The sequence below is a fragment of the Amblyomma mixtum genome, chromosome 5, assembly GCF_055824585.1.
Source record: "Amblyomma mixtum isolate Tamu chromosome 5, ASM5582458v1, whole genome shotgun sequence".
NCBI lineage: Eukaryota > Metazoa > Arthropoda > Arachnida > Ixodida > Ixodidae > Amblyomma > Amblyomma mixtum.
This window is the reverse complement of record NC_143016.1, coordinates 157,850,623-157,875,951: the sequence shown is the minus strand read 5'-3', so window position 1 is coordinate 157,875,951 and position 25,329 is coordinate 157,850,623. Positions and strand designations below refer to the sequence as shown.

The window sequence follows — 25,329 nt, the reverse complement described above, 5'->3', positions numbered from 1 at the left end:
CTAAAACTGTGTTAATGGCTTTCATTCCTAGCACATTCCCTTCAAGTGTTTAATTATGCTTGGAACGACTCATCATTGCACAAGGGTTTGAGGTGTAACTAACATGGCGTCATATTTGCCACTAACATGTGCTGATGGAAATATATCTCGTTTTCGCTAAAACACTAGAAAACCTTTGGTATATGAGGCGAACACTGAATAATGATCGAAAAGAGACTAAGCTATAATGTACGAATTCTGAACTCGTCCTGTACATGACAATCCATCTTCCGTCTGGAACCATCCAGAACATTGTGACATTAGCTTGATCGAGAGCACGAAAAAGAAAATCAGTCTTGTTCATATATCGTCGCTATGATCGGCATTTTTCATCTTTCTTTGGACCTAACCTCTGTCCACGTGCCGTCACATCTAGTCGCTGAAGTTCCTGCAGTGCATCGTTAATTCCATTTATCGTGCTTCACAGAACGCCAAACTTTTTTTCGATATTCCCCGATCAACTAATAGGCACCACCACTTTAATATTTAGCCATACTATGCTCGTACTAACAATTTCACTTGCACATTTTTTATCCACGGACCACTGAACACTCTAACTCAATTCCTGGAATAACCCGGCCTCTTCAATAAAATTCATTTTTAACAGTAACTGATGCCACGTGATGTTACGTATTGAAAAGTGCTGTGTTCATCGTCTATTTTCTGAATTTATTTTTTGTTAATGAGTTTTTGCTATATATTACGTGCTTTATGCCCTACCACATGTCAATTAGTTCGTTTTGTTACACTGTGCCATATCAATGTGTACACCATCTATGCACTCCTTTTTAACTCCACTTCTGCAATAGGCCCTCCAGGTGCTGCAGTATACATAAATAAATAAGCATGGCCCGCTCGAAAGCCCATTCAAATATGTCGGCGCCATTTTTCTAACATGCACGTTTATGTACACGCCCAAAACTGTTTCACTAGTTTGAACCATGCAAGTTGCTCATACCAGTGAAAATGAGGTAACGTTCGCACACGTGCAAACCACGCCGAGGCCCATCCCGATCGCGCGACGCGACTGAACATGAAGCCTCGGTTGTGCTGCAGCAACGCGGTATAGAAGCACTCTCAGATACGTCGTCGCAATCTAAATGTTGAACGTGGTACGCGTTTATGCAAAGGGGATACACAGCACAAATTCGCTGGAAATGCGGAGCTGTGGGAACAAATTGGCGACGCTGGTCGGATCCCTCATCTACGAAGCGCAGGAGCCAGGCCTCAGTAGCTGTCCAGCAGGCGTTGGAAATCTCCCCTGTAAACGTACAGGGTATGCATCAGGTGCACGCCGGCGACTATCAGTGACACCACCTGGAAAAGAAACGAGAAGCATGATTTTGTCAAAGTTGTTTTGCGAATGCAATAAAATAAAGGCCCTCGTAATTTAGTCTTGACGGCGCAAGTCTTGACGGTCATTGTGCGTATTGTTATTAGAGGCTTTTAGCTCAGCCAGTTTACGTTTCGCTGTGCTCACAATCCCCAAGGGAGCGCGAGCGTAACATCGCCCGCGAAAAGAGTTTTAGCATGAGTTTTAGCCTCGCATCTCCTCCGCACGCTCGAGCGTTAAGAGTGGAGTGAGCGGTCTAGAATGGACTTAGAGCGCAGTGCTTTGCTGCCCCACCTAGTAGTGGAAATCGGAGTTACCATGAAATGAACATGAATCTTGTTTTCTTCAGTTATGCTACAACAACTTAAATTAGGTAGCGTTTTGGGTTTGCAGCATAATGTTTGATGGTAGTGATGCCTTGAATCGAACCTAACAGTGAGGACGTAGTGTTAGCAAAATTCTCCGCCAAGTCTGCTGCAGTGTTCGACTGAAGAACGTTAGCTACGGGAGCACAAATTGTTTACAGCGGTGTACTCAGCAAACGTGGGGATTGAGGAGCTTTACTTCCAAGACACAAGCAGCGCCACCTAACTCATGGATTTCGCACTAATATTGCGATTTACAGCCACCTTCGCTATATCAGGTATATTTCATCGCTATATCAGTAAATAAATCTTATAAACGTGTGCATCACAACACGACGACTCGTTTGACATCATACGGAAACCCCTGCGACAAACGGTTCGGCCGTAAAGGCCGTCTGAAGATCCTCGGAATGCACGCTTTGGGACGGAAAGGTCGTCTTTGTGAATCCCACACATATTTAGGGCTTCGTTTCAGTTAGTAATTTCACCCTCACGAGCATGCCAAGTCATTGCACAGCAGTTCGAAAATTCTGCGTCAATGGGTGGCCCCCAAATTGTATGCAAATGGTGGTCCCGTGTGGATGCCACGTCGATGGCCTCTATACTGGCACATATATAACGAATCGAAAGTATAGGTGTCAATTGAGGCGCTACGCGCCCACTGTTGTTATGTGATATAGTATGATTACGTGGTTACAGTTTTCGTTCATTGGACCTGCATTGCAGACAGAAGCGTCCTTGACAACTGTAAGTATAGTAGGAGCTAACGCTCTTGGAAAGTTCGCCACTGCGAGTAGCCCAAGTCACCTTTCACTGTAGTGCGAGTGCATGTGTCTGTCATTGTTCTGCCTGTCTAACTCATTGAGCATGCCTTGCAGCTCATTTCCTGAGTGGCTTAGCAAGGCAATGTCACCAGCGAATCTCAAATTAGGTATTCTCCCTTAGCTCTTATCCCAAACTGTTTCCAATCCAGGCATCGGAACCCTTACTGTAAACAAGCGGTGAATAGCATTGGTGAGATCGTATCTCCCAGCCTGACAGCCTTCCTTATTGGAATTTTATTGCTGACTTTATCAAGTACTATAGTAGCTGTGCAGTCGTCATAGATACCTTCGAGCATTTTCACATAAGGTTCTTTTACACCTTGATTCCGCAATGCCTGCATGATTGCTGAGGTTTCTACTGAGTCAAATGCTTTTTCACAACCAACTCTACGTATTTCGCAATCCCTTGATTGATAGTGTGATTATGGTCTATTGTCGAGTATTCTCTACGACAGCCTGCCTGATCATTTGGCTGAGTGAAGTCCAAGGTTGTCCTGATTCTATTAGCGATTGCCTTGCTATATATCTTGTAGGCAACGGACGGTAAGCTGGTCAGTCTGTAATTTTCAATTCCTTGATGTCTTCTTTCATCTGAATGAAGATAATGTTAGCGTTCATCTAAGTTGCTGGTACGTTCGAAGTCATGAGGCATTGTGTATGCAGGGTGGCTAGTAATGCTCCAGCAACACAGGATATTTTTTTTTTTTTCACAAACCAAAATGTTTACGATAAGAATGGTCGCAAGGAGTATAATAGAGCCTAAAAAGCAGTATTGAGTAAGGATGTGGACATATGAGGGTCATACAGAAAATGTATAATTAATCCTCCGGGAGATTTGGAATTGTTTCTGCGATATTCTAACATAGTCCTCACGTAACTTTTCCCTCACTGAATAACAACTTATCTCAAGCGAATATAAACTAGTATAAGCATGCGCAGCAACATCATTCCTACCCACTTCTCGCAGAAGCGATAACTTGCAGTCACTCTTGACATAGCATATCAACCGCCGCATTGAGCTGATAAGGCTCCATACGGCCTCCGGCCCGTGTGGGATTGAGGATTTAAAGCAGTTATCTTCCCCTCCGCTACAGTCACGTCTACATCACATTAAAGGCACCATGCTCTCTTTACTTGCGGCCAAAAAATCGTCATTGTTTTCTTTGTTCAACTTCCGCCACAGAGTCATCCACCGAGGTGGCTAAGCGGCTGCGGCATTCGGTTACAGCCCGTAAAGGTGCGGAATCTATCCCCTGCCGCAGCGGCAAAATTTCGACGCAAGTCAAGTGCAAAGTTAGCTGGTCGAAATTTCAACTCTAGCCCTCCACTAAAATACTCATAGACCACGAGTATTTTTCGAACACTGAGCCCTATCTACCATCGCTTGCCACGCCAGGAGCTGCTAAAATTCTCTCCGATGAAAAATTAAGAGAACAAGAAGTAATACGTTCGCTCCTGCCTCGAGTCAAACCTCATCGGGCCACCGACAGATTCTCGCGTGGCTTTGGCTGTACACTAAGTTAATAAACTCCGCTCCCATAACGAGGCAATGCAGTAGTCAGTCCCAGCAAGGTGTGCATTGTGCTAAAGGTGCGCTCAAATTATAGTTTGCCAAACAAAATGAAGCACAAGGGTTACTAGGGTGTTGCTTTTAAAAGGCGTAAAGTGCGCCTTCGGGATCATAGGCACGGCCAGGCATCCGTTCTGCATGATAAGCGCGTACAGAGGGCAAAACTTATGTCTATAACACGCTCTTAGCGTGTTTCGGGTGTAACACGCGATAACTAGCGATAAGATTTGGTTAAAAATGGTCTAGATGTAAACATGCACTGTTAAACACATAGAATTTCATCGTCATTTTTTGCTTTCTTGGTCGCAGCGGCTGTGGGAGCTCTGGAACACACAGTTTGGTTGTTCTAGGCATGCGTTTTGCCCTCTGTGCATGGTATCAGTTTTCGGCTGTACTTTTTTCTTATGGCGTTTATTCTATGTCCCTGAGCGCAAAGCCCCGTTAGCAGCACTCACTGCAGGTGATGTGGCCTCGGATGCGCGGAAGTATTTGACGAGTACGTAGACACCGCACGCCAGGAAGACCAGGGTCCCGACGCAATGGAAGATCAGTTGCTGCACCACCTGCGAGGCGTATACGCATGGGATGAGTTCGCTAGTGCACGGGAAACCTCCAGACTTCTATGACGCAGACAGGGCTGAAGAAGCGGAAACAGAGCTAGACACCTTCAACCTTCCACCACAGACTTTCTGTGTAAGCTGTATATCTTATTTCCTTTGTAGCCGAAAAGCTGCGCTTGGGTGGATGCTAATAACTACTCCCTTCCTGCAACGCTGCTGTTGTACTGCCTAAAAAACTCTGTCACCGTCGTGCGGCTCGAATGCTGCTAGCTAGAGAAAAAAAAAAGAAGCAAAGAAAAGCACAGAGGAATATTCAACTGGCTTTCCACGCTGTAAGCGCAATATACTCAGGACTAAGCCACTTTCCGAGCTAAACAAAACGCACTGAGCTCCAGTACATGCATTCTATACACAACGCCCAATGATGTCGGCGAGGAGCTGTACCGAAATACGCGTAATACGTACACATACAAGATCCGCTGTCGAGCGCCGCCACGTGTGCAGCCAAATCAATGCACTGTGCGGTTCACTGCCTGGCCTATTGCACCCCAGCAGACGCACGCCGAGGTGTGAAAACAATGAATGAAAGAAAAGTTAGTAGGGATTTAACGTCGTTAAACCGAGTAGGACATGCGAAGGCAGTTGAGGTAACGCCGCCTCAAGGGCAACCGCATGCAAGATCTTATCGTCAGCCGCTATCGCCAGCCGCGCGCGGGGAGAGGGAGGGGAGGGGGGGGGGGGATACCGATACCGCGCGTGGACGGAGCAGGTGCGCTGGCTCAGCGTCAAAGGTCAAAGGTTGAGGCTTCACATATACCCCGGGGTTTTTTAGCCTTTCTAGTGAAGTAGTGGGTTTCGCACCGAAGCGATCGGACTGTCCAAATGGAGCGCAGCAGCGTCTCATGCGGTCCGTTCAGCACGATCAGTCGAAATGGGGACTGACCATGAGCCCGGAGGGTTGGCCCGGCGAGGTGTCCCCGGACGGCGGCGGCGAGTTGCAGACGCCGTTAAGCAGCATGTACAGGCCGGCGATGGAGTACGCGAACGAGAAGGTGAACAGCACCGCCGACAGGCTCTCCTCCGAGCGCGAGCAGAGCGAGTTGAAGAGCACCGTCGACAGGCACTGCGTGGGTGCAGAACAGGGTGTATCGAATTAACACCACAAGCCTGTGTTGGTGAAAAAATTTGGGCGCGAAAAGTGTTCTTCGCGCTTTTTCAGAGCGTGACAACCACGCACTGCGCGCATACATGGCAAACTTACGCACTTTTGAAAAGCAGATAAAAACATTGCCAATTACTTTCGTGAACATTTAGAAAATGGAAAAAACTACATTACCAATTACTGTTCACAAAAAGTAATGACACCACTGTCACAAAGTGCGCGCATTCTTTATTTTTCTTCTTTCTTCTCCGACCAAAGTGGCCACGGCTGGCCACGGCGCCGGTAGTATGCGGGCATGTCGCAACGCAGCGGCGATGACTTTGCCTCCCCCCGCGTGGGCATTGACCCCTCGCGACGCTGGGGGGGGGGGGGGGGGGGGGGGTCAAGACTACGCCGCCCCCCTCCTCAGGATTATCGCCGGGAAGCGATTGCTTTCACGAGGGGGGGACGCTAAGCGGCCGTTCAATTCCCTAACACCCGTCCCAACCTTGAGAAGTTAACATCCCTCCTCGTTAGGACCATAATTTTCCTTCGCGTCCCCTTCAGTTTCTTCATGCTTCTTCTCCCCCCTTCTCAACATCTGTATATCGTTGGTGCACGGGGCCGAGAGGATTCGTTTGCTTTTATTTGTTTTGTTTTTTTGTGGTTTGTCACGTGAACACGGTGGCGGGAAAATCACGACCGAGTTAGTTGGTTTAGAGATTTCGGTGCGTGCCGACGTGTGTAGGGTCAGCCAGGGCAGTGGTCGGCAAGCGAGCCTAGGCGGTGTCTGACGCGTAGAGCGCGGCGACGGCGGCCCCGAAAGACGCGTGGAAGACGCGTAACCCGGGGCCCAAGTTCGCCCGTATCCGCACCCCCCCCCCCCCCCCCCCCATCAGCACCGCGAGCTTCCGCAGCCCGACGCTCCCTGCGACCGGACCTTGCCACTACGCAGCTAAGTCACCGATTCTCACCACTCGCTCTGCTCTTTTTCTTTGTTCTGTCGCTGTTCTCGTCCTATTCTTTTGTACATTGCTTTAATTGTGTAACCTTGTTGTATAGTTCTCGCCCTGTTGTTTTCCTTCTTATTGTTAATAGTTGTTTGTGTGCTTCTGATTTTGTGCTTGTAATTCGTGTCGCGTCTCTGTATTGCCGCTGTTTTGCTGGGTTTGTTTTGTACCCTTTTGGTTGCGGTTGTTTGCTCGAGTAAAGGGCTTTCTAAAGAAACTTGCCTACGCCTCATGCCTCCGGTCAACGGCTAATCAGGCGTGGCCCCTATCGCCGGTCAGCAGTCTAACCTCATCTTCCGCACGAGGGGTGGAGAGGTTTGTCGCTCCTCCTCCTCCGAACTTACGGAGAGTGCAGTGGTGGGCAGGTTGGCCCGATTAATTATAATCTCGGTGCCAACCAAACATCTAGTCGCCCACCATATCGTGACAACCACACTCCAAATATTTTCAGAAAGTAATTCCGAGTGCTTTTATTTCACCTTTTAATCTTCGCGCTTACAGGGGACGCAGCTAAGACTCATTGCAGATTCCTCAGTTTACTGCATCACAGAAGCAGCTGAGCTTCTAAGCAGGCGCCTAAATATTTTCCCAGCTTTTAAGATAGGATACAATGCGCCATGCTTAATAGCCGTTCCACTATGCATTTCAGGGAAATCTTGTCCTGTGGATGATGAACAGCGTTTTCAACCTTGGGTACATCTAAAAAATCGTTATAAGCGCGTAGGCATGTCTGTGTTCGTATGCAGCGCCAGAAACTATGTATATTTCCCAGTTCCAAAGAGGTTAGTTTAGTTTATTTTAGTTTAGTTAAATTTACTTTAGTTTAGTTTAGTATAGTTTAGTTTAGTTTTAGTTTAGTTTAGTTTAGTTTACTTTATGGGGTTTAACGTCCCAAAGCGACTCAGGCTTTGAGAGACGCCGTAGTGAAGCACTGCGGTTATTTCGACCACCTGGGGTTCTTTAACGTGCACTGACATCGCACAGTACACGGCCTCCAGAATTTCGCCTCCATCGAAATTCGACCGCCGCGGCCGTGATAGGTCCCGCGTCTTTCGGGTCAGCAGCCGAGCACCATAACCACCGAACCACCGCGGCGGCTAGTTCCAAAGAGGTGTCTAAGGCCGCACGCACATCGCCACTCGCCCGCGCGTGCAAATTCATTAGCTTGCTGGCCCAGTCTTTTCACGCTTTTCTCCTGCTTTCGAGATGCCCTACCCTTCAAATGAGAGGCCAAATCCCTACCGACACAAAGAGCAGTGGTCCATTCTTAATAGAAGTAATTTCGACAGTAATTAATTACTTTTGCTCCTAAATGAATACCTAAAATACAAAAATTAACGCCCAATACTTATTACATTAGTAAATTACGAGAGCAGGAAAGCATTTCATTACATTACAAATGGCCAAGAAAAGCAGTTTACTGTTACTACATTACAGTGATTTAATTACAGCCTTTTCTGACTGCTGACTGCAATGACGTAATTTACGAGTTAACCGCGGCCGTCGGCTAGAAGTAATTGATATGTACTGATTTCGAATTCCAGTACACCGGAAAAACCCCGGTGTTTTCCAGTCGGCACAGGCGTCATCCGCTGTGGGTGTTCGGCCCTCGCAGCGGTGAAACGCTTCAAAAAGTTATTACCGGTCACGTATCACCAGCGTCTAAAAATTAAAATGCAGAAAATCAAAGCAATGTTCAACAGCCTCAGAAGGGAACTGCAGTTTCTGAAAGGCAGCGTAGCGCTCGAAGCGGTAAAGGAATACTTAGGGCAGGTAATGACCGCGGAACAGGCCGTGACAGGGACATAACAATGAAAAATAATGATGGGGTAGAGTGCATTTGGAATGTACTCACAGATCATGAATGGGTATTTACCAAGTATCCTTTGAGAGATAAGTATATAACGGCTGTATCTTACCGGTATGCTCACCTATGGGGCAGAAACATGGAGGCTAACGAAAATGGTTCACCTTAAATAGAGTACAGTGCAGCGAGCTATGGAAAGGAAAATGATAGGTGTAGCGTTAAGGTGTAGCGTGGCGTTGTGTATGATAGGTAGCGTATGATAAGTGTAGCGTATGCATTTCATTTGGTAATCCAATGGAAAGTACTCGAACATTCTAGCCCTCAGATTTTCAAAGTTGGCGGTGCAGATGACGTCACTACCCTTTCAACCAATCAAGGAATTTTTAGACCAAGCTAAATGATATCGCATTAAAAAATAAAAATAGGACTTCTTGGCGCGAAAAACGAAAAACGTGAGAAACGGTGAACTACCATTCATGAAAAGTGGGGAATAAGCTTTTTAAGCTCATAAACGAGTAGAATCGAAAACTCTAAAGGAAAACAGTAAGGTCTTAAGCGAGTAACAATTGTAAAAAAAGTAGGGGGTAAAGCGCGGCGATGAGGTTATGCTAATCCTCCGCGGCGCCATCAGGGAACGCCTACACATAAAGAGGCGTGAAATCAACAACCCACTACTGCAGTAAGCGTTGAAAATCAGAGTGAAGGGAATTTTTCGTGCTTCTGAGTGCCTCGATGTGGAAGTGCTGCAGAAATTCTGTCTTTAACGGCCGTCGTGCTACCGTTTACAGCCAAATCACCCGAAACAATGGTTCTTGCCATATTAGGGCGGCCGGCCTATTCGCCAAATGCAGCCGGTACAGCCAGCGATGCCCAACAGATGGTAGCAGCCATAACAAGACTGTCCATAACAATGCATGGAAAACAGAGGCTTGGAATTGGTGCTGTGGAGTTATAAGAAAAAGAAAAGTGCTGTACAATGTTTTGGGTGTGGAGGACGGCAGTTCAAATTCGCTTTCTTTCATGCAACTTTTTTTTTTAACCTCATAACTAGGGCCCGGAAATTTAGGCACTAAAGAACCCCGAAATAGGCAGGCATCTAGGCTCTAAAAAATATTGAAATAGGCGCTACAAAGCAAAAATAGGCGCTTTGAATAACACTCTTTATTCATATGTACAAGATTTGTAAGTCAAGCACGGAGCGTATGCAGTCCTCAACTGAAGCAATAAAGCGCATTCTCAGGTTTTCGAACTTGAAACTCCTTCGGTTTTCGCTATGCATAGCTTTGTACTTTAAAAGGCTTCTTTCGACATCACATGAAGTTAATAGCACCCTTTCCTTCTAGTCCCCGAAGTGCTGCTGCTGGTACTTCTGCCACTATCTTCAATGATTCATCTATTGAGAGTCTAGTCTTTCCAACTTTGTCATCCTTTCCGTCAATTTTGAGAAGTTTGCACTAATGTATGTCAGGTCTCTTTCCAAGCTCGTCTCTTTCTATCCTTCGAGATAAACACTTCGTTACACTGCGTTCAAGTTACAATTCGAGAAAAACGTTCGGCGCGACCCGCGCCTTTTGTGCGTGCATCGGCGTGCGCCTTTCACCGTACATAAACAGATGTCTCAAAATTGAAAAACGGCACCGAGGACCAAAGTGCCTGATTTAGGCATTTATAGGAAAAAAATGCGGTTCAGTAGGTAGTATTTTCTAAAAAATGACAAAAAGGCAGGCAAGTGCAAAAATCCCCCGTTTAGGCATTTATAGGCATGTTTAGGCAAATGCCTAAATTTCCGGGCCCTACTCATAACCATCCTAGGGTGTGTTCAGACTTTTAGGTCGCCAATCAGGATGCTTAGTGGCTTATAACCGCCGTATAGGAAGCTTTCAGATGGACGTTTTCTGCTGCCTTATCTTACAAATTGGTCACTCTGTTGGCCGATGATTGTTGGTTGTTAAGCTCGAAATTGCTGGCTTGATACATAATTTTACCTGCCCTCTTGGGTTTGTTATTTCTTTTAGTTAAGTCACTCTGGCATTCCTCCGTCGGCGTGGTCCACAATAGGGTTTGAAGCCTTGTGTGTGTGTGCCAGCAGCAGTTGTCGATTACACGCCCTGTATTTGGCCCGCTTTAGAGGAGTAGGCTATCAAGAGGCATCACCAAAATGACTGCCACCATGGTCAGCAACAATGTACAATGTGGTGGGCATGGGAATGACGCCACCATATTCCCACTAAACTGAATATATAACTCTGTGTAAAAAAAAAAAAATGAAGGGAATTAAAGCTCCCGAATTTTTAAAACAGTTCAGATACAGGAAGCACGCTGCAGGTAAGCCCGTTTCATCCTAGGCGCAAGAGAACCCCGATGGATGCGGCTCTTGGTTGCGTGCGATGAACTGTCCACTTTTTATGCGAACTAAAATAATCGTCAGCGAAAAAACCAGCTCAGGTTTCCACAAAAACGGCCGCACGGGGCAGTCATTCAGCACTGGCGGAGCGTTCTTAACGGTGACAACTCACTGTTTCTGTGACATTCAGCGCACCAGCGACAGTCTGGAAGTATTTTGTGCTGAAGACGAAAGGTGGCCCCGTCAGCTGATTCCCCGGCGCCAGGCACGGCGTCACAACGTCCTGGGTAGAAAGAAGAGCGAATTAATGCCGTTCTGACTAAAACTGCTCATTCTGTAACCGCGTATCACACCGTTAATGCGAGCTATATTAGTATTTGTTCAGAGAATTAACGAGCCAGCTTGAAAGGTTTCCCACATGGTGTGTTTTCATCTAAAAATAAACCAATGCTTCCTGCGTTTAATCTTTATGGACTACCCGACATGGTTTACAAAGCAGGTCTGTTATACAAGCAGACCTTCCCACCACGATGGTACTGGTATGCTGGCTGGGTCTAAAAGGCCATGAAAACGTATAGCGCACTTCAAGACGAGAACAACAAAGAAAGACAGGAGACACGAGTTAGGAAAACAGGAGACACATAGCGGTTGTGTCTTCTGTCGTTTTCCTCGTCTTGAAGTGCGCTATACTGTTTCATGTAATGTCATGGAACGGAGCTCTTAACGGTGTCGCGTGAAAATATTTCCAATCATAGCACCCCCAGCGAAATTCAAAGCAACGGAGGTGCTAACAAAGCTCAAACCACTCCGCCATCGCTACAACTCCCAGCGCTGTGCGTTCTAACTGGCATATAGCAGCGGTTAGCGAATAAATTGCCATCGTCTTTGTGAACTTTATTCGTTTTCTCTGAGCTTCCAGATGCTCAGCGGTGATGGCGGTGCAGGCATGGATTAGCAATAGGGCTGGATTAGTCCACAGACAGGAAGATTCACCCATGTTGCCAACGGCAGCTTAAAGGGCAACTCCGGGGTTATTCGAAAATCTTTCATTTCATAACAACACAGCATTCTTTAGAGTCCCCTCTCTCCGGTACAAAAAATCGTTTTTCAAAATACCGAGTACAAGTCTTTTAAAACAGCAGAAACCGGGAAACCGAACCTGAAACTGGGTTTCGGCCAAACTATGACGTCACGACATACCAACCTATGATGTTACGGATACAGTCCCGAAACTTTTGCACGTTGATTGGCTAAATTGGCGACTGCAAACGACAGCTTGGGTCATTATTTGTCTCACGTGACCAAATAAAAAGCCCGAAATTTAGTCCTTCAGCAAAACGGGCAGCGAATAACAACGAGCGAGTGAAAGTGTGACGTCACACAAGCGAGTTGGCCAATATAAAGAGTCCCTACTGAGGTCACAAAATAAAATATTGGCACACATGACAAACAAGCGGAGAGCTTACACCTTGAAAGTTCAGTAAAATCGGAGGAGGTACAAAAAACCGCCGGAGTTGCCCTTTAATGCAGCTGCGCAGGAGGATCAGAAGGCAAAAAGGAGGATCAAGGTGGCCCAAAGTACCCCTAATACCGGGTAGCAGACGAGTGCAAGGACTCGTCAAGCAGCGAAACCAACGAGGGCATTGAGCTCGGCAGGGGGAGCCCCATAAGACAAGCGTGCGGAGGCAGCGGCATTTCAAACAGCCAAGGGCTACTACCGCCATCTATGAACCGTCTTAGACAGTGCTACGCCTTTTCGGGAATCCATCACATATTTCGACCAAGAGATAGAACGCAACTTCATTTTTCTTTCAGAAAGTACCACTGATTGTAACAGCTGATTTTTCTGCTAACGGAAAGCTGTGAAAGAAGCTTTTCCTTTTAAAAATTTGACACTGTGATTGATAATAACTCAAACATTGCCGAAAGAAAAATGCACACTCGTTCACTCCAGTGCAGCTGTATCATAATCTCTATTACTGTGAACAAATTAATGTCTTCTGTTTGTTTTGCACAAATAGGTAGGGTTACCAAAGTAAACTACCATGTACTCCTCCGAAATAAATCAGAAAGCTTTTTTTCTATTCGTCAGTGACTAGTTTCATAAGCTACTTCGGATGGCCACTAGCTGGAAGAATGCAGATGAGGTTAGTGTGGTTATGGTAACACAATCATTGGGAAAATTAAGTACTTGGACTCTTTATCCGCCCCTCCTGCGCCGGAAACTTCAAGAATACCGGAACTTAATGGTGCCAGCTCAACAAGCGCCACATTTTTCAATGAGCTGCCATGTTACTTAGTATTAGCGCCCATTCGATGAATCTATGGTGTCCCCTAATTAATGCGAAAATTCGTACAGTCTAGCCCGGTTATAGCGAAGTCAGCGGGAATCGGAAATCACTTCGCTATATCCGCTATTTCGTAATATGCGGACTACGAAAAAAAATGCAAACATCGGCATACCGATTTATTGCAGCTGAAAGAAGTCGTCCAGCGTCCCCTGAACACGTTTCGCGAGTGCGAGAACCGCGATTGGCCAAGACGGGCGCTCTCTGCGACGTCATCGAAAAAAAAAAAATCGTCTCTGTTCTTTTTTACATTTTTCCCCTGCGCGGCGTGCTCTACCGCTCTACGCCGTGACGCCCTTCAGGGACGGCGCAACACGAGACCGGCGTGCCATGCGATGCAGTGAAGCAACCTTTCGCTCCGCAGGAGAGCAAAAGACGCCATGAAAGGACGCCGTCAGCCGAATTTTGCTCTTATTTTCGCGGAAAAAATCGCCTCTAGGACGCAAAAATGTGTTGATTGGCATATTATTTTTCGGTTGGTATTGAATCTCTTCGTTACATCCGCTGACGCGCTCTTATTTACTTCGTTAAAACCGGGCCCAAAATGTATTGAAAATGCAAAAATGGGAATGGGAAATTGAAATCCCTTCGTTATAACCGCTATTTCGCTATAAGTGGCTTCGTTATAAACGGGCTAGACTGTATTTACGCCTGTATCTAAAATTCGCCACTCGTTTCTAAAACGAGAGCTCTTAATAGGAAGCCTACCTCCGGCGGTAATGAATATGGAAAACATTTGGTTTTCAGGAACGGAAAGGCGCAGTAACTGTCTCACTTTTTGGCTGACACCTCAAACGCGCCGTCAGCGAAGGGATGAAGGAGGGAGCGAAAGAGTGAAGAGTGAATGAAGCGTCGTAGAGGAGGGCTCCAAATAAATTTAGATCACGTTGTGTTCTTTAACGTGCACTGACATCGCACTGAAAAAAAAACAAAGTGGTTTACTGGGGTTTAACGTCCCAAAGCGACTCAGGCTACGAAGGACTACGTAGTAAAGGGCTCCCGAAATTTCGACCACCTGGTGCTTTTTAACGTGCACTGGCATCGCGCAGTACACGGACCTCTAGAATTTCGCCTCCATCCAAATTCGACCACCGCAGCCGGGATCGAACTCGCGTCTTTCGGGCCAGACGCCGAGCGCCATAGCCACCGAGTCACCGCAGCGGACCCCGAATTCAAATTGGTTTTTGAGGAAAGGAAATGGCGCAGTAACTGGCGCACGTATCTCGGCGGACACTCGAACCGCACCGTGAAGGAAGTCAAAGAAGAAAGGAAGAATGAGGTGCCGCAGTGGAGGGCTCCGGTATAATTTCGACCGCCTGGGGATCTTGAACGTGCACTGACATCGCACAGCACACAGGGGCCTTTTGCGTTTCACCTCTATCGAAACGTGGCCGCCACGATCGGGTTCGAACCCGGGTATTCCGGTTCAGCAAGCGACCGCCCCAGCGGTGGCATCACACTGCACACGGTCGTTTTTTGTATTTTGTCTCCAACAAAATACGGCAAGGAAGCAGGATTGAACCCACTACATTGTTATCAGCAGCCAAACACACCAAAGTCACTCTATTCGACGGCGCGAGAGGAGAGTGCTCCTCGCTGTCTTCGTCCTCCCCGGTAAAGCGCGCGCTTACCCCCCCCCCCCCCCCCCCACATCATGTGACCCCCTACCGCCCACCCTGCACGCACTTAGAGTCTCGCGTTTTGAGCAATGTTCGGTCGAAAGACGAAGCGAGAAACGTCTCTCAGACGACGAACGTAAGCAGGAGGTGAAAGCCCGCTAACATGCGGCAGGTTGAACACAAGGAGCGAATGGTAGGGCTAGAGTCGCTACCCGAAAACATCCGCAAGTATGAGCCCACACATTAACATACAGAAAAAAACACGCGAATTCTAAGAAAATTCACGGGCGATGAATGCTATTATGCGGACGGAAATGCTTTAGCATGTGGGCCCCGATTTGGTGAGCGATTAGTACTCTTTAACTGATTTCAGAGAACTGACAATGTAAGCTTCGCTTTGATAAATTATTTTTGTGCCTTGTTTACCATTGTTTGAGTGCGATTCCAATTCCTCCAATTTCTATTCTTTAAATCTCAAACGCAAGTTTTCAATCCGCCTTTTTTCACACGGCCGTTATGCGCATGCGCGCCTCTCCTTCTTCAGCTCCATCGGTTGAAAACAAAACGCGGGCTCATACTGCGCATATACAGTTCATGTTAGTGACAGGTGCAAGCGACAGATGGCAGCAACTCTCCAGAAGGCACCACGTCTTTTGAAAAAGGCAGATTGCAATTCTCATTTCAGTTCCATTTGAATTGCAGTATTTCCAATTCCTTAGAGGTTCTTTGACTCCTCCGGCCGCTGAGCCGCGGCGCACCTGTGCGCTCTGCGCTTCCACCTTTGTGACGTCACGGAACCTGCTCCTCCTCCTCATTCAACTTCTTTCCATATCACTTTACACCAACAGACGGACGCCGCGTTTTTGTTCGCATGGCCGTTCCAAAGCTCGTGCATTAAAAAGCACTGCAGTGGGACAGTTACTGCGCCTTTTCCTGTCCTCAAACGCAATTTTCATTTAACTTCCAGCCCAGCTCCCACTCGGTTTAGTGCATTATGCAAAACAGTGCGAACGTTGTCAATATTCATCCAAGTATTGATTCACGCTGTCGAAAGACGTTCACTGGCAGCTACCTAACTCTTTTATCTCAGCGGCGTTGAGAAGGCAGATATTACATAGCACGGAAAGCCACTCAAGAGTAACGCACCGTTGCTTCTTGATCTAGGTGGTGGCAGCCATGAATCTTCTAAAGCCTGTACCGCGTGGGAAAAGACTGCAGTGCTCCGAAAACGTTTCCAATGAATCAAAATGTCCAGAATGGTTGAGCGAGCGTGTTCATTCCTTCCCTCATATCATTCTTTCGTATCATATTCTGCTGGCCCCAACAAAACAGTCAGTGAGACATAAAAACACTGATCCAATAACATATTCTGCTCTGCTACCATGGTTACGGATTTTTTTTTAGTAGTCACATTACCAAGATAGCAGCACCGGACAAAGTGACGCAATAACATTGTAGTGCACAGACGTACGGGCACATCGTCGATGTGCTCGCTGGTTGACGTAGTTGTCACCGGGGCGCCTCCTTGGCGCATCCACGTGGTCCACGCTGATATCCTGTCTCGGACGGAACCCAGCACCCTTCGCGCCATCGTCGGATGTCCCAAGCACGTCCCAGAGCACTGCGACTGTGTCACGCCCGCGTGAAAAAAAAATATGTTAGGAGTTTGCCACTGGGTTCTTAAAACAACATCGAATAGTCTATATGCTACGATATGGCATGACATGGTATGAAATGGAATTTAATAGTATGGTATGGTATGGTATGGTATGGTATGGTATGGTATGGTATGGTATGGTATGGTATGGTACAGTACGGTACGGTACGGTACGGTATGGTATGGTAGGTATATGATATGGTATGGTATGGTATGGTATGGTATGGTATGGTATGGTATGGTATGGTGTGGTATAGTATGGTACGGTACGGTATGGTATGGTATGGTATGGTATGGTATGGTATGGTTTGGTATGGTATGGTATGGTACGGTATGGTATGGTATGGTATGGTATGGTATGGTATGGTATGGTATGGTATGGTATGGTATGGTATGGTATGGTACAAGGTTTCAAGTCCCGAATTGGCAAGTGTGCTATAAGGGACGCTGTGAGTGCATGAACCATACCGCCGGGAACGAAGACTACGGTCTGCTGGCATAAAACACTCCTACCACCCTCCAGCCGGCAAACACGGCCGGAAAGAACGCGAGGTCTCATTACGTCTCCCCAGTAGGCTGCAAACGAAAATGCGTTTCAAGGTCGACATCCAAATCCGTGCTGCCCAGGACGTGATGCCTTTGCGACCCGCTTGCTAGACCGCGCACTCTGAGGGCTTTGCGCCAGAAGGCAAACTTATACGGTGCAGTCTAGAAGGTGATAAATTCAGCAAGTTATGAAGTCAAGGCATCGGCTTCAGCAAACTCGTAACGTAAAAGCAATTCAAATTCCAGCAAGTATCAACTCCCAGACTTCGATCGTGAGGCTGGTGGAGTCACATCACCGATGTTGTGGTAAGTTATATCCCTTTCAGGCTTATTAACACACTAACTGGGAAGCTCCAATTACTATGTGACTATGTGCAATCACTGCTCTTTAAGGACGGCCGGCACAATATCTAGATCAAAGCCACAAAATAAATCCTTAATTTGAAAATGAACTCACGATTATGTGCTGGTAGGGCCTTTATTGGTTTAACTGCCACCCGTGCAGAGATAAAAGAAAAATTCAGGGGCACTTTGCCTCTCTTAAGTGCTGCAAGGCAAAAGTCTTTCCTGGCGCACTGTTTGGCATTGACTACGGGGCTCTTTGTGCTGTACTAGTGCCTAATTTGACAAACACTTTGACTACACATTACAACTACACACTTTGGCTGCCGACTTCGACTGCTCCTTTAGCACGACTCTCTCTCTGCTTCGATGAGTTTGGTTGTATCCATGTCTCTGATCGCAGTAATGAGGTATGTACTCCAAAAGGGGGCGCCAGGCATCCGTGGGTGACCTACGGTAATTACTTCGAATCCGCGCATTCTGACGTCATAACCATTTCGACCTACCGAAAAGCGTGACGCCTCTGCTGACAACCTTCTGTTGACAACGATGAGGCATTGAAGGCTTTCGCCTTAATACATCGTCACAGGAAACTTACACTGTTGTACGAAAAAATGTAAAGTAATATCCGTGACATGTCTGACACAAGTAAACATCACACTTCTCGCAGCGTGCAGGGGTTCTTGAACGCCATCCGGGAAGTCTTAAAGTGTGCGTCCTTTTAATGAAGCGATGAGAGGCCCCTCTTTGGGTTTTTTTTTTTTCCCCGGACTAGCGAGGCAGGTTCACTTCTTAAACCCCCCCAAACACGTTTGTAAGGCCGGAACAGCTACAATATTGCCTAAGGGGACTCTTTTATGCACCCACGCATTTTCGCACGCAGGGCCTGGCAGGGATCTAGTTGCTACCACACCGGTTGTGCGTCGAGCTAGCCTTGAGCCCAAAAACCAATCGAAATAAAGCGTGTGGTGGACGATACTGCGGCGTCAAAAACGTAAACGTGAGAAGAAAGGCCATAATGCGTGTGAGTGCTCACCGAAGGCAGTTCTTCTTCTTCTACCCTTTCGCAGAGTGCACGCACCGTGAGCTGCTCCTGCCCTTCTTCCTCGTTTTCTACTGACACGCGATCCATTGGCCAAAGATTGCGCACCGTTGAGCTCTGGCTGCTCTAGTTCAGCGCATGAGCGGCACTGGCAATTGGCATGCCCAGATTTCCTGCGCTTTCAGCAACTAGCGCATGCATTGGCCGCTAGTAGCGAACACTGTGTTATTCTATAGGGATATTATAAAATTGTAATTTTGAGAAAATTAGGCTGCCCAGAGACTCTGTGTGAACGCGCTGATTATCACCGCCGACTCTTGCTCCTTGCTGCAAGATATGTCCTATAAAGCATTTTCTGAGCTCACACCAACTATTTCAGAAAGCTATTGAAAATCAATGGCATGTACCAGAAATTCAATATTCCCGCAGTGATTTTCAGAGTTCCGCGCCCCGCGGTACGTGGTGGCCGCCTTGAAAACTTGACGCGTTTGCCCAGATTTAGAGGGCTTGGGTCTGAAAAACAGAAGTGCTGAGAATGTTCGTTCCAGATATCATACCGAGCAATTCTGGACAAAAGCATTTTTGAGCTGGAAACCGTTTATGAACGAAATTTTTTCATATAACTTAAGATTTCACTATAATAATCAATATATTCACAGATCACCCGACGGCAGTCTTGCATTTTTTTTCTATTAACGTTCTTGCTGTCGTCAAGAGCGTTCCCCATTGGTTTTCTAGGGCAGTCTTAGCTGTTCGGTGCGATCGATGTAAACACTTTAAAAGAGAGATTTTGTTACATATCGGAAGAATGAACCATTACCTTCAACATTTCAATGAGAATATCTTTCAATTTTGGAACTCTCAAAATTTTTGTCCGAGAATGTTGGCCATGACGAATGCGGCAATTTGCAGGGCTGCAGTCTGAAGAATGAAAGTGCCGAGTATTCTCGTTCCAGATGCCATATGTGGGAAGCGCTCTTTTAGTGGCGATGATCGTTTTTCGTGGCGGTGAGAGGTATAGTTCATGCTGTGGACTTTTTTCACTGAGACACGTTACGGTGCTATTGGATTGCCACTATTCGGCAGAGCTGATTCTGCACAACATCGTGAGTACCGGTTCCTAGAGGCTTTCGCTGCTTCTCGAAGATAACTGCAGTCCTTTGACCACACCTTTGACCCTTTTATGAGTCATACTGAAATCATCCGACAGTGCTTGCCAGTATACAAGGTTTTTAAAGCCTTTTTTTTTCTTTCTACTACCCCTGGCCGCACGTAGAGAGTAAGGGGGTTCTACACGCTACCCTCCTAACGCGATAAACCACGGAGCTGTTAACAGGAATGTAGCTGCAGCTGACGACGCTCAACAATGCCTTCTCGAACTCAGTGGGTGGCCCGGAAAGTTGCCAGTCTCGTATGTGTAGGCTCACTGCCGATCGACAAACTGAATTTTCGTGGACGCGGCGTCGGTGGCGGGCTCCTCAACCCCCGCCACCACGATCGCGCCGTTCCTAGGCTTCTTCGCGGGAGCTGTATTGCATTAACGCTTCTCAAGGAGGAACGCCGCCCCGCCGTGAGGCCATTGTGTGTTCGGTGCATCTGCTTCTCTATATCTATTTATGTGTCTGGATTATGCATCCCCCTCCACTTCTCCCCGACCGTCGCGTGCCCCGTGCTGTATCGCCGCAGCAGCTCCGCCGAGTCGGCGACCAACGATGAACCGGCGGCGGCAAGCCGCACAGCGTGCGGCCACTCGCCTAATGCACTTCCGCCGTTGGGCACCGCGCGGGGGCGCCACGCGCAACCGATAAACACGCCCCGGGGCGGCGTGCTGGCCTTTCCTACGGCGCTCCCTCAGCGATCGGCCCCGAGGCACAGTACCGTGCACCGCGGTGCCCGGACTCTGCGTCTGTGGACTTCGTGCAAATCCTGTGCGACAGCAAAGAATTCGACACTCACCAACTGTTGTGTTAATATGCGCGGTTCCGTACTAAATGTGTGCGTTCAAGGCGCAATAATGTCACGGCAAAATGCATCACACGCAGGCTTGTTTCGAGGTTCATAATACATCGTGATTGCGAACTACGCTTGCCGGGCATTATACGTAATGGCATATTTCGGAACTCCAATGCCAGATTCGCAGGAGTTGAACACTTGCAGCAAGTGTCAAACGCATTGTCTGTCCACATGGCTGAATGCCTATGGAGAATCAGAAGAAATGTTAGGGCTTCGTTCCATAAGCGCACGACTTCTTGAGGGATACAAAGGCATAAGTATAAATGTATACAAAAGCACAGCTTTCGAATGAAATATCTCCGCTGCAAAGAAGTGAAAACATCCCAGCAGTACGCTCTGAAGTACACCAAAGGGTCGAATACATGCGTTGCACTAGAAAAGTCCACGCATATAATTCGGTGTTGACATCAAGGAGCACTGACGAGAACCGGCGCTGTTTGTGTCAGTCTAGCAATCAGCTGACACGCCATCGGCACGGTCGTTAAACTAAGCACAACGGAAACAGATTGCGTTTATATATTCGCGTGATCGTAAAGCTTGCGTCTTGTGGTAACATTCCAGTTGAGGCACTCATAATCGTTCCCGCTTGATTGTATACAGTAATTTTAAACTTTCCGCTGCACAGAACGCAGAAATAGTAAAAGCGTCAAAAACGTACGCAAGACGGAAATTTGATTCACGGGTGCATTATAAATACGCCTCTTATCAAGCATGAACAAAGTTTTGTGACTGCGGTAAGGTATGATAAACACTGCTTATCGCGACTTCACCGTTATCGACCTTGCATATTGATAGAGATTCTCGCAGAGGACGGAAGAATAATCACTAACAGTTTCAGATGTTCCAAAAGAGGCCAACAACGAACCAGGCCGGCGATGGGAATCTCGATAGCAATCAAGCTCCTGTACAGGTACCCCACCCATTGCTAAAAATTTAGAGCCCATAGAGTTTGCTTCTGGGCCATATAGTATGGCTCGTCATGCACCCCCCAGCGTTCCAAATCTCTGGAAAAAGAGCAGAATTTTCAACTTTCGAAGGTTATGACTTCTAAGGATGCTGTACAAAAGCCCTTGTACACTGCTTGGAAGCAAAGTTACCTCGGCTCTAAACTTCTGACAAAGGCTGTATCGCAAAACCTGGCATTGCACTTCGTTTCGTTTGCTTCCGGTTCCCCTTGCAGCGCTCCCTCGTTTAGGCCATGCTGCACCGAACTAAGGTGGCTGGGCGGGCGAGGCATGCAAGCGCTGAAAGGATCTGCGTCAGCGATCCTCGCAACAAAGTTTGCTCGCGCCCCGGGAATTTTACTTTACTGTGTGGCCTGGTGTACACGGAGTGCACAAACTTTGTAATCCCGCTTTCCAAGACTTTATACCGCGTTGGCATCGACGTAAGGCACTTGGAAAAATATTGCCCAGACGTGACGCCTACCGCACGAAAGCAATATAGAGGTGGGCCTAGTTGTCTCCATCTAGCCCGAGCCCATTGTTTGCGAATGATCGCCGGCAGAGAAAACAGCGCTAGCCATAGCAACGTGTCTGGGCTCCGGTAGGTTATTATGCATCTCAGGGACGGAAATCGCCCGCAACAGCAACGCTTGCTTTCTCTGCAAGGTTATGTAGAATACTGCGAAGCTGAAAGTTGAAGAGCGCCGTACAAAACTCTGGAGCAGCTGCGCATCGCAAATGATCGACGCAAAACATTCTTCATGGGAAGTAGCGGGGCCAGTTGGTTCATTTTTCTACTTAAAACAGTGCGCAGGGACAGGACACAGCCGAGAAACACACAGACACAGCACTGACTGACAACTGAGGAATTTACTGCTTTGCTTGCAATAAATACAGAAAGTATCGTCTAAAATACAAAGAAAGCCTTGAAATCGTTATTTTGTCACTTCTGTCGTCATTGCTTGTCCAGATAACCCATTTCTTTCTTCGTCAACGTTAGTGATGGTGTGCTTACGCAGGTGGAAAGATTCTTCTGAATGATTCGCGGTTTCCGACCACAGCGTTTCGAGCCAATGCGTCCATGCCGTGTACTCCATGTACGAAGCACTGAGCGCGCATGGGGAAATTGAAGGCACCGGTGCTATCAGGGTGCAGTCGCTGCAAATTGCCCCGTCCTCTGGCCTCGCCTGGCACCTCGCATTGCCAGAGCAACGCATTGACATATGCCACTGAACCCTCCCAGGCTCCTGTCTAGTCTTGACAACCCGGACTTGCATCGTCATAATTGCAACTTTTCGCTCACTGACGTAAAACGTCAAGAAACTATTAATCACTATTCGCCTCCAACACTCGTAAGGAGTACCGTTTTGTTTTAAAGTTAACAAGCAAATTGTGTAGCTGGGGGCACTAAACTTGCTGCGTCTTTCAGGACGCTACACGTGGCCGCCAGTCCACACAGCGAAGTTAAACCCGTATCAGTCTTAAGTACCCGAATTCTTCTGATCCCTGTAATTTAGATAAAAAGAGGATTCATTAACACCAACCGGCTGCAATTCAAAGCACGATTTCCTAGTCAATGTTGTATTCTCAACGTGAAAAACAAAAATAATGAAAACGTGCGTAAATTTGATCGAAACGTAACCACTATCTCTAACTGGTGTTCACAATGCCAAATGACGCTTAATACCACTAAATGCAAAGTAATGCGTTTTTCCCGTCGCGAACATTCAAGTCCCGTTGCCTACACTATTTCGACTTCCTTGCTAACACCCGTAGACTCTTATAAATATCTCGGCGTCATTCTAACGTCCGATCTAACTTGGAAAGCACACGTCAGCTCTATCATAGCTTCCGCTAACCGCATGCTTGGATACCTTAAGCGCATTTTTTACTTAGCACCAGCCCCTGTCAAGCTTATTCTGTATAAGTCACGTGTGCGCTCAAAATTAGAATACGCTAACTCTGTATGGGACCCTTTCACTAACACACTTATTGACGCCCTCGAAGCTGTGCACAATAGAGCAGCGCGTTTTATTGTGCGCAACTATGATCGTGCTTCCAGTGTCACAGAAATCAAAAATAGTTTGTCGTCAACCCCTCTTGCTCTGCGTATAGAAGTGTCACATCTGTGTCTGTTTTTTTTAAATTTACAACATGAACTCTGCTCAAAGATGCATTGATCACAACACCAACATATGTTTCATCCCGCATCGATCACTCACGGAAAGATGGCGTTCCTCGTTGCCGGACAACACCCTGCATAAATTCTTTTATCCCAAAAACATTTTCGGAGTGGAACCACCCACCCCCACATATTGTAGCTGCAAAGGACGTTGATGAGTTTAGGACTATGTTGTCCTTACATTATGGTTTACCATAGCCTCAATTGGTTCACTTTGTTTTGAATATTGTGCATTTAGCTCTGTTCCTTTTTTCGTATGCACTTTGTTTTATTTATAGCCTTCTGCCATCGTACCCAGTTGTTCGTTCAATTTTTCTACGAATAGTGACGTTCTAGTACTTATCTTTGTTTATTTGCAACGTTTTTCGACTGTTTTTGTGAATTTATTCGATTTGGTGTTGGTATTCCTAATTTCGCTTTTTCGAATCATGTATTTTCTTGCAGCTAGTTTTCTTTTTGTAATCATGCGTATTATTTTTTAGGCATGTCTATATATGCGTTACCCCCCTTTTTTGTAACAGTTTCATTTTATATCTATGTACCACTCCCCTCAATAAGGCCCTGTGGGCCATGAAGGTATAATAAATAAATAAATAAATAAATAAATAAATAAATAAATAAATAACGTCTAGTGATTGGTTGGCGGTTGTACGCTGAACAAATACGATGGCTAGCGGTACCATAGCCAGAGCGCTGGCCAGTACAAACCGCTCTCATACATGTGAATGTTCTCTGTGAACCAATCTCCTGATTAGACAACGCCATCTCTTTTTTTTTTTATGCATTCGCGGGTAACAGCACAGAGCATAGTTATAGTGAGTAAGTCAGCTGTTTACCCACTTAGTCTGTGAAAAAACTCCTGTTGATAGATTCCAGAGCATCAAAAGGAAAAAAGTGCCCTTAAAGTCATCAGTTGTAAAGCTTTCGCGCGCTTTAAAAGCGCTGGCGTTGTGCTACATGCCGGACACCTAAGTGCAATGCGCGCACCACGAGACCGCTGGTACGTATGTTCAAGAACATGAGTGCTAAAATAGACCATTAAGGCACAAGATACTACACAGCTGTGTGGCATTTGATGTCCCCTCGTCTAACGTATACTGTACCACAAAACGTACAGGTTGGTAGAATGTACTTAGGAAACGGTGTTTGCCTTTTAACCGAGCAGTTGGGCATTTAAGAACCACTTAAAGCTCAAGTTCTCTGGGGAGTGTGTATAATTCCCGCTTGCGACCCCGAGGACTTTGGTATAGTCTAAAGAGGTGCCGAAAGTGGCCGGCTATATATTGTTCGAAAGCAGATGCTGTGGCCCGGGAACTTGCGATCAATCCTGAGTAACAACAGTGGATCATCGTATCCAAGAGACGGTCCCTGGACTTGACGACGCTCCCTGTCCCACTTTCTAGAAAACTGGCCGGCCCACTCTTTCACACTGGTTCCTCCACACAATTAACCCCTTCCCAGAGGAGCTGGACACATCTAAGACATCAGCCGTCTGCCGTTTTATTCGCCCGAAAAGGAATAAAATTTCTGTATACTCGAATGCTTTTATACTATTTAAAATTTCAAATTCAATCTCCGTGTATTTCTATAGCAAAAAATCACGTGCAGTTTAGCTTGTGGGTAATCATGATTTATCATGTGCC

At 46.8% G+C, this 25,329-nt stretch overlaps 1 protein-coding gene across 2 annotated transcripts in view; it reads right to left on the bottom strand.

Moving 5' to 3' along the window:
* Window positions 1-1,159: 1,159 nt before the first annotated feature.
* Window positions 1,160-25,329, bottom strand: part of LOC149344275 (uncharacterized) — a 50,137-nt gene continuing 25,967 nt past the window's right edge. The window contains exons 1-5 of one of the 2 annotated variants that reach the window (XM_089542581.1): window positions 16,432-16,573; window positions 11,166-11,276; window positions 5,635-5,814; window positions 4,587-4,694; window positions 1,160-1,356 (exon numbers count right to left, since the gene is read on the bottom strand). In XM_089542581.1, coding sequence (XP_089398707.1) covers window positions 1,267-1,356; window positions 4,587-4,694; window positions 5,635-5,814; window positions 11,166-11,276; window positions 16,432-16,551 — 609 coding nt within the window. In that variant the 5' untranslated portion in view covers window positions 16,552-16,573 and the 3' untranslated portion in view covers window positions 1,160-1,266. Of the gene's footprint in view, window positions 1,357-4,586; window positions 4,695-5,634; window positions 5,815-11,165; window positions 11,277-16,431; window positions 16,574-25,329 lie in introns of those variants that run through there. The other variant, XM_089542582.1, reaches the window with a different exon arrangement.